At 41.4% G+C, this 12821-nt stretch overlaps 1 protein-coding gene across 2 annotated transcripts in view; it reads right to left on the minus strand.

The window, feature by feature from the left end:
- Positions 1 to 12821, minus strand: part of CPS1 (carbamoyl-phosphate synthase 1) — a 189317-nt gene that overhangs the window by 116923 nt on the left and 59573 nt on the right. For both annotated transcript variants that reach the window (XM_033947173.1, XM_033947172.1), the window contains exons 13-15: positions 3851 to 3946; positions 3526 to 3715; positions 2424 to 2581 (exon numbers count right to left, since the gene is read on the minus strand). In XM_033947173.1, coding sequence (XP_033803064.1) covers positions 2424 to 2581; positions 3526 to 3715; positions 3851 to 3946 — 444 coding nt within the window. The remainder of the gene's footprint in view (positions 1 to 2423; positions 2582 to 3525; positions 3716 to 3850; positions 3947 to 12821) is intronic.

The following is a 12821-nucleotide window of genomic DNA, read 5'->3' on the forward strand; positions in this document are numbered from 1 at the left end:
AATGGTCTCCAGTTGCATTATGAAACAGTAAAGTAAAAACAAAAGTTCTTATTAATTAAATAAACATAAAGAAGATCCTGATCCTGAGGTCAATGTACTAAAGTTAATGTGCAATAATTAGCTTATGTTAGCAGTCCAAGTTAATGACATGAAAATAAGCTTTCCATTAATTTACTATTATTAAAATCAGGGCATTAATACAGATGTTACAGCAAAACTTAACTACATCTCCCTAAGAGCCTGTTTTTGAATAAAAGGGTCTATTTAAACTTTTGTACGTATTAATGTGTGCTGTTTTTTCATGTACAGTTAAGAAGCTATTTTCCATAGTTTTGCATCTCATTATCTCATGAACATGGGTTTTTAAAATGCTCACATGCTAATTAAAATGCTCACATGCTAATTTGTGTATGTTAACAACATCTACATGTGTAAACTAGATTGCACACTGAAAACATTAACAGATGTTTAAAATGCTGTTAAAATCTTGGCAGCACACTTTGGCATTCATTTTCTTATGATCAGCGTGTATGGGGCCCATTTTATTCTCCTTCTACCCCCATTCCCAGCTTCAATTGCCTTTCAGCTCTTTAGCCACCTCCACAGATTTTCATAAATAAACTTAACAATTATGATTACTCTGATATCATCCCTCCCAAGAACAATCTTCTAAAAATGCTTAATTGGACATCAGAAGGGTAATTCTAGGTGCTAACATTTACATATATAAACTAAACTAAACCTTGGGTTTATATAACGCACCATCTCCACGAATGCGGAGCTCGGCACGGTTTACAGGAAGAAAGATGCGAGAGGAACTACAGTGGAGAGATTAAAGAGTTAGGTGTAAAGGGGGAAGGTGAGAGGCCTAAGAGGGGGGAAGTGTTACAGTTTTGAGAATAGCCAGGTTTTTAGGTGTTTGCGGAAGAGTTGGAGGGAGCTTGAGGTTCGGAGAGGGGAGGTGAGGTTATTCCAGATCTCAGTGATTCTAAAGGGGAGGGATGACCCAAGTTTGCCTACATGGGAAATACCTTTTATGGAAGGGAAGGATAGTTTAAAAATTTGGGAGGATCTGGAGGAAGTAGGGGTTGGGGAGTTCCAGGATAGAGGGATAACGGCAGGAAGGATGCCATGTAGGATCTTGCATTGCTTAACAAATGCTTCTGTTCTGTGTTCAAAGATGAACACCACAGGAGCCAGGTAAATTAAAGGTAAACAAAACAAGGAGGTCACATAGGATAAGTTCGAAGGTATGGAAGGAATTTAGGAAAGTTCTAGCAGCTCTGCTGCTTGATCTGTTCAATGCTTCTTTAGAGTTGGGAATAATTCCAGAGGACTGGAGAAGGGTGGATTTTGTCCCACTCCACTAAAGCAGAAATAAGGAAGAGATAGAGATCCATAGAGTGGTTTGTCTGACTTCTATGGTGAGTACGCTAATGGTAACACTTCTAAAACAGAAGACAGTATAGTTTCTGGAATTCAATGGATTGCAGGACCCAAGGCAATATGGTTTTGATAATGTTAGATCTTTTCAGGTGAATCTGATTCATTTATTTGATTGTATGACCATAGAGTTGGATTGAGGGAGAATGATAGATATAGCTTACTTAGATTTCAGCAAAGTCTTCGACTCAGTTTGGCATAAGCAATTTATAAATAAATTGAGTGCCTTCAGTATGGGCCCTAAAATGACTGATTGGGTTAGAAAATGGTTGAGTGGAAGACGACAAAAGGTAGCAATGAATGGAGTTCACCGTAAGGAAAGTGGTGTTATAGACAGTGTGCCACAAGGATTGGTTCTTGATCCAATTATTTTTAACAATTTTCGTGAGTGGTATTGGCATCTATAGTATGCTCTGGATCAAGGGGACATAGGATGAAGGTGAAAAAGAACTGATTCAAGAGTAATCTATGAAAATAATTCTTTATGGAAAGGTTAGTGAGTGCTTAGAATGTCCTCTCAGCAGGACAAGCACAGAGAACCTCTAAAGGATTGGAAGAGATAGAGATAAGTAGCTAGTATCGATGGGTAGATTGGATGGGCCATATAGTCTTTGTCAGCCATCATTTCTATATTTCTATGAATCCTGAACCCAAACTGCATTTGTAAGATACTAAATATTCTTTAATATGTTTACAAGGGAGGATCCAGCATGGAACACTGTTAGGATTCCAATTTTTATCAAAAATTTGTACCAAAAGGTATCATTTTATTTGATGACACTATGCACACCAAGTAGTAACTTTTTTTGTGAGTTTATAAGATCTTTTAGCTAGTATGTGCAGCTGCCTTATGGATTTTTCATTTTGGTGTACAGTTGTTGCCTAGCGAGAAAATCAGTGTTTACTGCAGGCTTCAAGAATCACGTCTCTGAGGATTAAAGTATCGAACAATCAGTGATCCAACAGTTTTGCTCTCTTACCGATTCCACAGCAAAGCTTGGCGCTATCCTCTCCTGGATCTCGTTCAGTTTGTCTGAAAATAATTGTCTGTCTTCAGTGGCCATAATCGATTCGACTGAAGTGCCCAGGACTTTCACACCATATTCCTTCAGAACACCTCGTTTGAACAGCTCTACACCTGCAGGAGGATGGCAGGACAAGAACTAGTAATATGTAATACTGGCCATTTAAGCGTATTAGTATTCTCCACCATTCCATATTAAAAAGCAATTTGCTAAGCAGCAGCATCAAACTAAAATAAATACATATTCAGGATGGACAAAATGACTGCAAATAAATCTCATTACCCCTAACCACTGAATAGAGCAGCTAATCAAACTATCTCAGAAGGCTTGACTCTTATACCTTCTAAGCAATCAAATGTTCCCCTCCCTTACCCCTTACACACTCCATGGTTCCAAAAATGGCCAGGTCAGCAATCAACAGAAAACCACCAAAGTGACTACAAAGTATTTAAAAGTAGGCCATGCCCCCCTAGGGACAAGGACTGTAGGTATGGATTCCAAATTTGCCATGTTCTATTTTTAATTGGACTGATATTCAGTGACAACAGTGGGTAACTTAATTTTAACACTGGCAGCACCATTTTAATGAATGCATGCATTCAGCATCATTACACTGAAGGTCATTTATGCACATTAGAAATATAGCTCTTTGGTCATTCTTCATGAATGGTGGAATTTTGTTTGTGTGAACAAAGAAAACAGCACAATGGCCAGAAGAACTGGGACATAAATGTTCTTTATTCAGAAAGATCCAACACGGCCAGTTCTTCTGGCCATTGTGCTATATTCTTTCTTCGCTGCTCACCGTGCATTTGTTGATATCTCTTTCTTTGTGGTGTTTTGGACTTTTGTTGGTGTAACATTTAAATGAGAGGGTTGCAGTGATGATCTCAAATTAAATTGGCAAAGGAGGTCGCCATTTTGCACTGTGAGCGCCGGGGCCTGGGAGTATTTTAGAAAATACATATTTGGGTTTATAATTAAAGTACATCAGACTTCATCCCCAGCTGCTCCAAATCGTTGGCACATCTCAGCTATTTCAGTCTTAGTTACTTACCGCAGTTGAGTGCAGTCTGACCGCCCATGCCAAGGATTAACCCATCAGGCTTCTCTGCTTTGATGACCTCTGTGACAAACTGTGGTGTTATAGGGAGGAAATATACCGTGTCGGCCTGCTTTAAGCCCACTTCATTTGTCTGCACTGAGGCAATATTGGGATTCATGAGTACCGTTTTCACATTTTCTTCCTGGAAAGCACAGTGCACATCAGTACTTTATAATGAGAGTAATAAATTGCAATATTTGTCATCCACACAAGCCAGAGAGAATCCTCAGGGCTCAGCAAAGAACAGTGGTGAGGCCAGCAAAGTAGAGAATCTCACCTTCATAGCTTTAACAGCCTGTGACCCAGAGTAATCAAACTCCCCAGCCTGACCAATGGAGAGGCCTCCAGAGCCAAGGATGAGAACTTTAGAAACCTATTAAAAAGAAAATAGAAACCAGGAGCATCTTAATGGGTAGGCCAGTACTGAAATGCACACTGTATTTCTTTACTCCAAACACTTTATATGCTCTCCATCAATTACCATACCAGATAACAAGAACATGAAAAACTCTGTTACTCTTTTGAGGTTTTTTCCAAAGGAAGGAGGGGTTTGTTCATTTTGAACCCTGATTGATAAGGGTAATGATACAATTTCATAGGGTTAATTACTCCCAAATTCTTTATAAGGCACCTAAGGTTGTATGTGTACATCACCAAGCATAACTTAATTAATTAACATCTACTAATTGGCGCTAATTGGCATCTATTAGAAGTGATGTGCACAACTTGGTAAGTGCATTGCACAAAGTGTTATGCGCAATGTCCACTGCACAGGTGGAATATGGGTGGAGCGTGGGCATTCTTAAAAGTTATGCGCCAACTAATGGGTCGATGCATGACTTTAACGCAGGCATTTACGCCTGGTTTTAGCTGACCTAAATGGGTGCACCAACCAACTTGTGACATGAACTAGCATACCTTATATACACTAAGCGCCATACTAGGTGCTGATTTTTTAAGTGCCATACATTGGGAGCCTGTTAAAATACAATAAGTTCATGAGCACTTGTCCCTTATGGGTTGTTTGTTTTAAGGGTTTGGAAGACATTTTACAATTTTTACCAGATATCAAGCAACAAAACTTTTAAAGTTCAATCTAATCACATTCCATCCTTTATAGATAGGATGTTAATCCCATATGATCCACATAGGACTCTACGTTCTTCCCAACAATATCTTTTAGCAGTTCCTTCAGTCCGCCAACTGTTTTATGATTCAATGCGGAAAACAAACTTTTCTGTAATCGCTCCCACACTGTGGAATACTTTAAGATACAATCATTTTATACTTTAACATCACTTAATATATCATCAAATTCTAACTCACATCAAATATCCCCCCTCCCTTATACCCAATAATTATTCATACACATAAGAAATCATAAAATATCCCCATCCCCCCCCCCCCACACACACACACACACACCCTGGACATGTATGAACAAAATGGAAAGAAATAGAATATTTATTCTATACAGTAATTTGTTAATGGCTCCCAAACATCCCTACATTTTTTTAAAATGCCCTTGCTGTATGGCTATTGCTCGCTCCATTTTAAAAACTTGGCATAATGAATTCCACCAAAAATTATAATTTAGACGATCCCAATTTTTCCAGTTTTTAATAATTTGTTGTCTGGCAACCCCTGTCATGATGAGCAATAATTTGTCCCCTAGGCTTTATAATTTTTGACAGAGTGAAAAATCGATCCACTTGTACCCATTCTACTCCACTCAAGATTTTGTAGGCTTCAATCATATCTTCCCTCAGCCATCTCTTTTCCAAGCTGACGAGCCCTAACCTTTTTAATCTTTCCTCATACAAGAGGAGTTCCATCGCCTTTATCATCTTGGTCGCTCTTCTTTGAACCTTTTCTAGTACCACTATATCTCTCTTGAAATAAGGAGACCAGAATTGAACGCACTACTCCAGGTGAGGTCGCATATACAGGTACTTATTTGTGTCTTGTTCTGAGTCATAAGGAGCTGCAGTGGGAAATTAATTAATTAAATACCTTTACATGTGAAATTAATCACGATTAAAAAGTTTTTAGTCACACAATTAATTGCAATTAAAATTTTTAATTGAAATGCAGCCGTAATTTTCACCAGTTTGCTGAAGTTTGAAGATTTACACCACTGGTAACATTGCCCCCAAAGCAGCCTTTTTAGGTGAAACATGGCAATGACAGGCATGTGTGTATAAGGTCTGAGAGCTTGAGTAGTGAATAAAAAGCCTGCATTTCTACGCAGTCTGCTCTTTCTTTGCTACCAACGTTGGATCTTGCAAACAATTTGTCTTACTATTTTATTGGCCCAAATTTACTAAATTCATTTCTATATAGGGTGCTCTGAGCCATTGTGTATGAAGACTTACCGTATTTTTCGCTCCATAAGACACACTTTTTCCACCTCCAAAAAGGGGATGGAAATAAGGGTGTGTCTTATGAAGCGAATACCCACCCAACCCCCCTACCTCTTTTTCATTGTCACCCTCCCTCGCTAGACGCAGCTGCCTGCCTGGTCCAGGCAAGCAGTGACAGCTGACATGGCTCGAATCCTCTTCTTTCCCTTGCAGGCAGGCAGGCCCCCCTCCCCCCAATTACTTTTTTTTTTTTTTCAATCTGTCGCCCTCCATCGCTAGTCGCGGCTGCCTGCCTTTTCCCAGCAAGCAGCGACGGCTGACGCGGCTCGCAGCTTGAATCCTTTTCCCTTGCAGCGGAGTGGCACAGGGCTGCCTGCCTGGTCTTGTGCCACTTCCCACAAGACTGTTCGCGGGAAGGGGGGCGGAACCAGGCAGGCAGCAAATTTGTGCCGCTCTGCTGCAAGGGAAAAGAATAGGACTCCAGCCGCATGCCGCATCAGCCATCACTGCTTGCCGGGATCAGGCAGGCAGCCGCGTCTAGCGAGGGAGGGCGACAGAATTTTTTAAAAAGGTAATGGGGGGGTCTGCCTGCCTGCCAAATTAAGCATAGGGAGCAGGGATAAGCTGGGCCTGCCTGCCTGCGGGGAAGCCTGGAGGGGGAGGCCTGCTTGCTTGCTTGCCTGGGAGGGCTGCCAGGGAGGGTGAGGCCTGCCTGCCTACCTGTGGGGGCTGCCTGGGAGGGGGGAGGCCTGTTTGCTTAGGGGGGCTGCCTGGGAGGTGGGAGGCCTGCTAGCTTAGGGGGGATGCCTGAGAGGGGGAGGCCTGCCTGCGTGCCCGATCCCTACCTGCCAGCCACTAGGTCTGCCTGCCTTCTGCCCACTAGACCACCAGAGGGGGGACAGAGTACAGAGCCTGGCAGGGAGGGGAGACAGGGTGCAGAGCTTGGCAAAGAGTGTGGGGTTGGGTGCAGAGCCTGGCAGGGAGAATTTGGTTCAGAATGGTTTTTTTCTTGTTTTCTTCTTCTAAATCAGGGGTGTGTCTTATGGTGAGGTGCGTCTTATGGAGCGAAAAATCTGTATAAGAACATAAGATTTGCCACTGCTGGGTCAGACCAATGATCCATCATGCCCAGCAGTCCGCTCACGACCAGTGCCCTACTAGAGTCTATCCTTACCTGCATATGCTTTGGTCCAGCAGGAACTTATCTAACCTTTTCTTGAATCCCTGTAGGGTGCTTTCCCCTTTAACAGCCTCTGGAAGAGCGTTTCAAATTTCTACCACTCTCTGAGTGAAGAAGAACTTCCTTACGTTTGTACGGAGTCTATCCCCTTTTAACTTTAGAGTGTGCTCTCTCATTCTCTCCACCTTGGAGAGGGTGAAAAATCTCTCTTTCTCTACTAAGTCAATTCCCTTCAATATCTTGAATGTTTCGATCATGTCCCCTCTCAGTCTCCTCTTCTCAAGGGAGAAGAGGCCCAGTTTATCTAGCCTCTCATTGTACGGCAACTCCTCCAGTCCCTTAACCATTTTTGTCTCTCTTTTCTGGACCCTTTTGAGTAGTACTATGTCCTTTTTCATGTACGGTGACCAGTATTGGACGCAGTACTCCAGGTGGGGGTACACCATGGCCCAGTACAGTGGCATGACAACCTTCTCCGATCAGTTTGTGATCCCCTTCTTAATCATTCCTAGCATTCTTTTCACCCTTTTTGCCGTCGTCGCACATTGCGCAGATGGTTTCATTGTCTTGTCTTCTGAAACCTGGTATAAATTCTGGCACACAATCTATGAATTCTATAGCGCTGTGCTTAAATATTTGAAATGCCCCTGACCTGCCCATGCCCTACCATGACCACAACCTTTTGGGATTGGGAAAGACACTTTAGGTACTCAGTATTATAGAAAAGCAGATGTGTGCATAAGTCCAAATTAGTGTCATTTAATGCCAATAATTGATAGTTAACCACGCATTAACTAATTTGCAAGCACATCTGCCCTGCACATGAGTGGCAGCAAAGCAACTAAACAGCATTCTTTAAGGGTACACATAAATTTCATAATGCATAAATTGAAGGTAGTAAAGCATGGGTGGAGCATGAGAAAGGCCCGAGGGATACAGACAACTTACAAACTACTATAGGCTATGCTACACTCCCATTGTCATATTTATGTAACCATAGTTATGCCAGGTCTATGACAGGTGCAACTGTGGATACATACAAGGGGCTGCTGAAAAGTTCTCAGCCCATCCAAGAAGAGAATGATGCGGAGCCATGAAACTTGCAAGTTATTCCACACTTTTCTTGACACTTTTCATTTCAGTGATATGAAATGAAATGAAAAGTGTGGAATAACTTTTCATTTCACATCACTGAAATGAAAAATGTCAAGAAAAGTGTGGAATAACTTGTAAGTTTCGTGGTTCCACATCATTCCCTTTTTGATTGGGATGAGAAGTTTTCAGTGGCCCCTCAGAGAATGACATGGTGACAGAATTCATCACCGTTCCCGTCCTTGCGGATAACCACATGACACCATCCCCATGTCATTCTTTAAGGAAAGAGGGAAGAATCAGAGTATGAATGACCCTCAAGCCTTGCATTGAAGAATTTTGGCGTAGAAGGACTGAAGTTGAGATAGACACTGGATGGTTTCCTGAGGTTATCCGCAGGGACGAGAACGATGATGAATTCTGTCACTGTGTCATTCTCGAAGGTTGATACTTTATAATAATAATAATTTTATTCTTATATACCGCCATACCGAAAAAGTTCTAGGCGGTTCACAACAAGGTGAACTAATACATGGGATACAGATAAAATATTATCAGTGCACTAATTATGCCAATACCAGTTCATAGTACCTAGATTCTGTTTCAGAATAGGTTCTCACTGCACAGCATCGGGATGCCTAAACGGAAGTAATCATTCTTCTTCACGGAGAGAGTGATCGAGCATTGGAACAAGCTTCCAGTGCAGGTGGTCGAGGCACGCAGCATCCCAGACTTCAAGAACAAATGGGATACCCATGTGGGATCCCTACGAGGTCATGCCAAGGGATAGGGTCACTAGGACTTGAATGAGCGGGTCAGTAGAGTGACAGTATAATTACAATTATACTTAAGGGGTCAGAAGACTTAAGAGGGTGGGTAAATAGTGTGGGCAGACTTGATGAGCTATATGGCCCTTATCTGCCGTCATCTTTCTATGTTTCTATGTTTCTATATTTAAAGAGCTGCCCCCAGTCTAGGTACAATAGTTTCCCTGTGCACCATCAACACTGCTTATTTCTACTTATTCTCCCAGTCTCAAAATAAATTATGAATTTGAGATTAGGCTGCTTTTTTATTGGAAGGCTATTTAGATAAAAATCTGTTTTCATTCCCCTCACAGCTCCCATCTCTTTTTATTATCTCTATGAGAACAATCGATTTCATGGGTTACTTGCTGCTGTGTAGTCTTTACCAGCGTTTAGAATGTCCTCATTGTGCTGAAGTTTCTGTTCTAGTTTAGGGTCATGTCTAAAAAGCCACCTAAAGCAATCTTTCTAATTTTAGCTACATTCATAAGTGTTCCATTGCTATTAGATGTTTTGAGCAGTGACCTACTCGACCATTTAAAATCATTTTTCACAGGAGGCTGAAATCATTGGCAATCTGCATTGCTCCTCGCCAGTATACCCCAGGCATCATTAAACAACCTGATAACGTACTTCCTGTCCGATACTATTACTTCATTTCAAAGTTCAATTGTCTTGCAGTGATTGCATGCCATTCAATTTCAACAAATGCAAAACTATCATTTACTGGCAGCACACCGTCATTTCAGTTTTATTCTTCCTGTAGGAGGGCTGCGAGCTAAACCTCCAAGAAGTGCATGGGGATGTGGCGGCTTCTGACATGCAAGGGCTGTGCTGAAGGATACTCTTAAAAGTCAATCAGAAAAAAGGAAGCAGTTTTGCCAAAGAAATAAGTAGAGAAATCTTTTTCCTTTATAGAATAGGCTCCAGAAAGGCACTTATTTATACATGGTCGAGTCACATTATTATGACCACTGCCTACCTCTGACATCAGGGACGCAGAGCCAATGAACGAATGTACGTGTCATGTGCAGACTTCATGAGTATATAAGGTGGGATGTCAGCAAGTTGCCAATATGGCAGCCATGGCTATCTTGGGAAAAAAGCTCAGTTTATCAGACATTGAAAAAGGCATGATAATCAACTACAAGGCTAAGGGCGACAGCATTTCGAAACAGTAGAGATTGTGAACTGTTCATGGGCTGCTGTGGTTAAAGTGTCCTGTAAGTGGACAAACAGAAACTTTTTGATGACCTGATGTGGTAACTGTAGGGCAGCATGAGCCATCAATGCAAGAGGTGAACGTCGGCTGCGCAGGTTGGTGCGGGCTGATCAGCATGCTATTGTGGAGCAACTCACCATCCAAATGAACCATGGGGCTTCCAGATGTGTTTCCAAAATCACTGTGCAGTGAACCCTGTTGTGAATGGGGCTCCGATGCAGATGGCTGGTGACTGCATCCATGGTCACGAGGGTTCATCTAAAAAAAACAGCTGCAATTTGCACAGGAGTCCCAACATTGGACTTGTACCAACTGGCAAAGGGTTGCTTTCTCCAGTGAGTCATGTTTTAAGCTCCCTCAAATGGATGGACATTAGTGTGTCAGGCGTGAAGCTGCCAAGAACAAACACTTAGCAACCATGTACACAAGCTAGTGGTGACAGCGTTATAGTCTGGAGAATGTTTTCTTGGTTTGGTATGGGTCCCTTGATACCTCTGGAAGGCTCTCTCAACCGATATTAGTATTTCTCCATCCTTGCCGACCAAGTACACATGTACATATTGATGGTCTTCCCTATGGCTGATGGGATATTTCAACAGGACAATGCGACAAGTCATACCACCTGAATTGTTTATGAGTGGTTCGCAGAGCATGATCAACACTTCCAACTACTTCTCTGGCCTCCGACTTCCCCAGATCCTAACCCAATTGAGCACATTTGGGATCACCTCAATCGGCATGTCCAACAACTGGATCCACCAACACACACCCGTCAGCAACTGTCAGACGCACTGCAGTCTACAGGCCCCAGATACCTCTAGCAACAATCCAGCATCTTACCGAGTCACTCCCATGGTGTCTGGCTGTCATCCAGGCTGCCAGAGGCAGTTATTCTGGATATTAACAGGTGGTCATAATAATGTGACTCGCTCATGTAGAATTTCTTTATAGATTATAGATCTTTTTAGACTTTACTTTCAGATTCTATACGTGGTATCCACAATTGGGCGCCAATATTTGAGTTCCAATCCAAGAAGTGCACCCAACTAAATTGGCTAACAAGCCAATTCATGCCAAGAATTAGATGCTAATTGATATTAATTGGTACCAACTTGAATTTGCATGCACATCTTGCTATGCGCTATTCTATAACAATGTGTGCCCAAATCTTATAGCTTGTGACTCAAAAGGGGGCATGGCCATAGGAGGTACATGAGTGGATCAGGGGCATTCCTAAAATTCACACACAGAGTTATCAAATAACAGGGATGTGCACCCAAATTGGGTGCTGAGAATAACGCCTGTTTTTTTAACAGGTATAAGTCCTGGTGCCTACATTTGGGCACCAAAATCAGCACTCAATATTAATAGCTGCTCATCTTTGTATGCCCATTATACAAGGGTTTTTCAAAAAGTTTCCGTACTTTCATTTGTTCACAGGAAAATAGTGTTTAAAAAAATAAAAGTGCAAAAATTTTTTAAAGATCCCTCATAGAACAGCATTGAGTGCCGATTTTTGGGCACTGATTTTGAGCATCATTTACTGAATCTAGCTCATAGTATACATAACAAACAGCTTAATCCTAGATGCCACAGAACACATTAAAAACCTAACACTCTCCTGGTCACAATGGATGCAGAATCACTATACAATGGCATTCCCCATGAAGATGGCATAATTGCATGTGACACATTTCTAAAAGCATCTACCCTGAACCATCAGTACATATCAGGGAATATTTAAAAAATTACCACCACCACAACCCCCACCCCACTTTTTATGAAGCCATGTTAAGGTTTTTTATCACTGGCTGTGATGCCCATAGCGCCATGGCCAGCGATAAAAAAAACCAAATGCGTCTTCATAAATTGGGGGGGGGGGGTAGTCTAATTCATCCTAACCTACAACTAGTTCCATTGCAACAATGACATCTGTCTACAAATCATAAGCCCTACTATGAGCACCAGGATGACACTAAAATATGCCAACCTTTTTGTGGAAGAACTGAAAGAGACTTTTTTGAGTACATATCAGACCAAACCCATCCCACAATCAGATTCAAAATTGACTACCAGAAATCAATGTTACAAGCAAAACACATTTAAAAAAAATTATATCCATTTAGTTTTTTACATACCTTCTGGCTTAGCCATTAACAATTTAAATATATCTGTTCAAATCCAAATTATATTTGAAAAATGGATTTGAACAGATATATTTTAAATGTTACTAGCTAAGCCAGAAGGTATGTAAAAATGTAAATGGATTGCTCAGTAATGATATTTTTATTTTTAGATGCAATATTTCCTCCTGATAAAGCACTATGCAAAACTCAGCTAAGGGTAGAGGACGTGGACAAATGTGTTCTGATTTCTTTCAAGTCACTTTATTTATTTGAATTGGGAACATCGTGAACTTTGCTGGGTATGGTGAAGTTGTTAAGTTATACCATCATGAACATAGATTGACGAGCTGCTTCACAAGAACTTTATACAAGCTAAGTACTGGGGGGGTTCTATTTTGTTATTAGTGAAGCTGTGCTAATTTATTTTCATTGAAGCAGTGTTGACTGGAATGGGATGAT

This window comes from Geotrypetes seraphini, chromosome 5 (assembly GCF_902459505.1).
Source record: "Geotrypetes seraphini chromosome 5, aGeoSer1.1, whole genome shotgun sequence".
Taxonomy (NCBI): domain Eukaryota; kingdom Metazoa; phylum Chordata; class Amphibia; order Gymnophiona; family Dermophiidae; genus Geotrypetes; species Geotrypetes seraphini.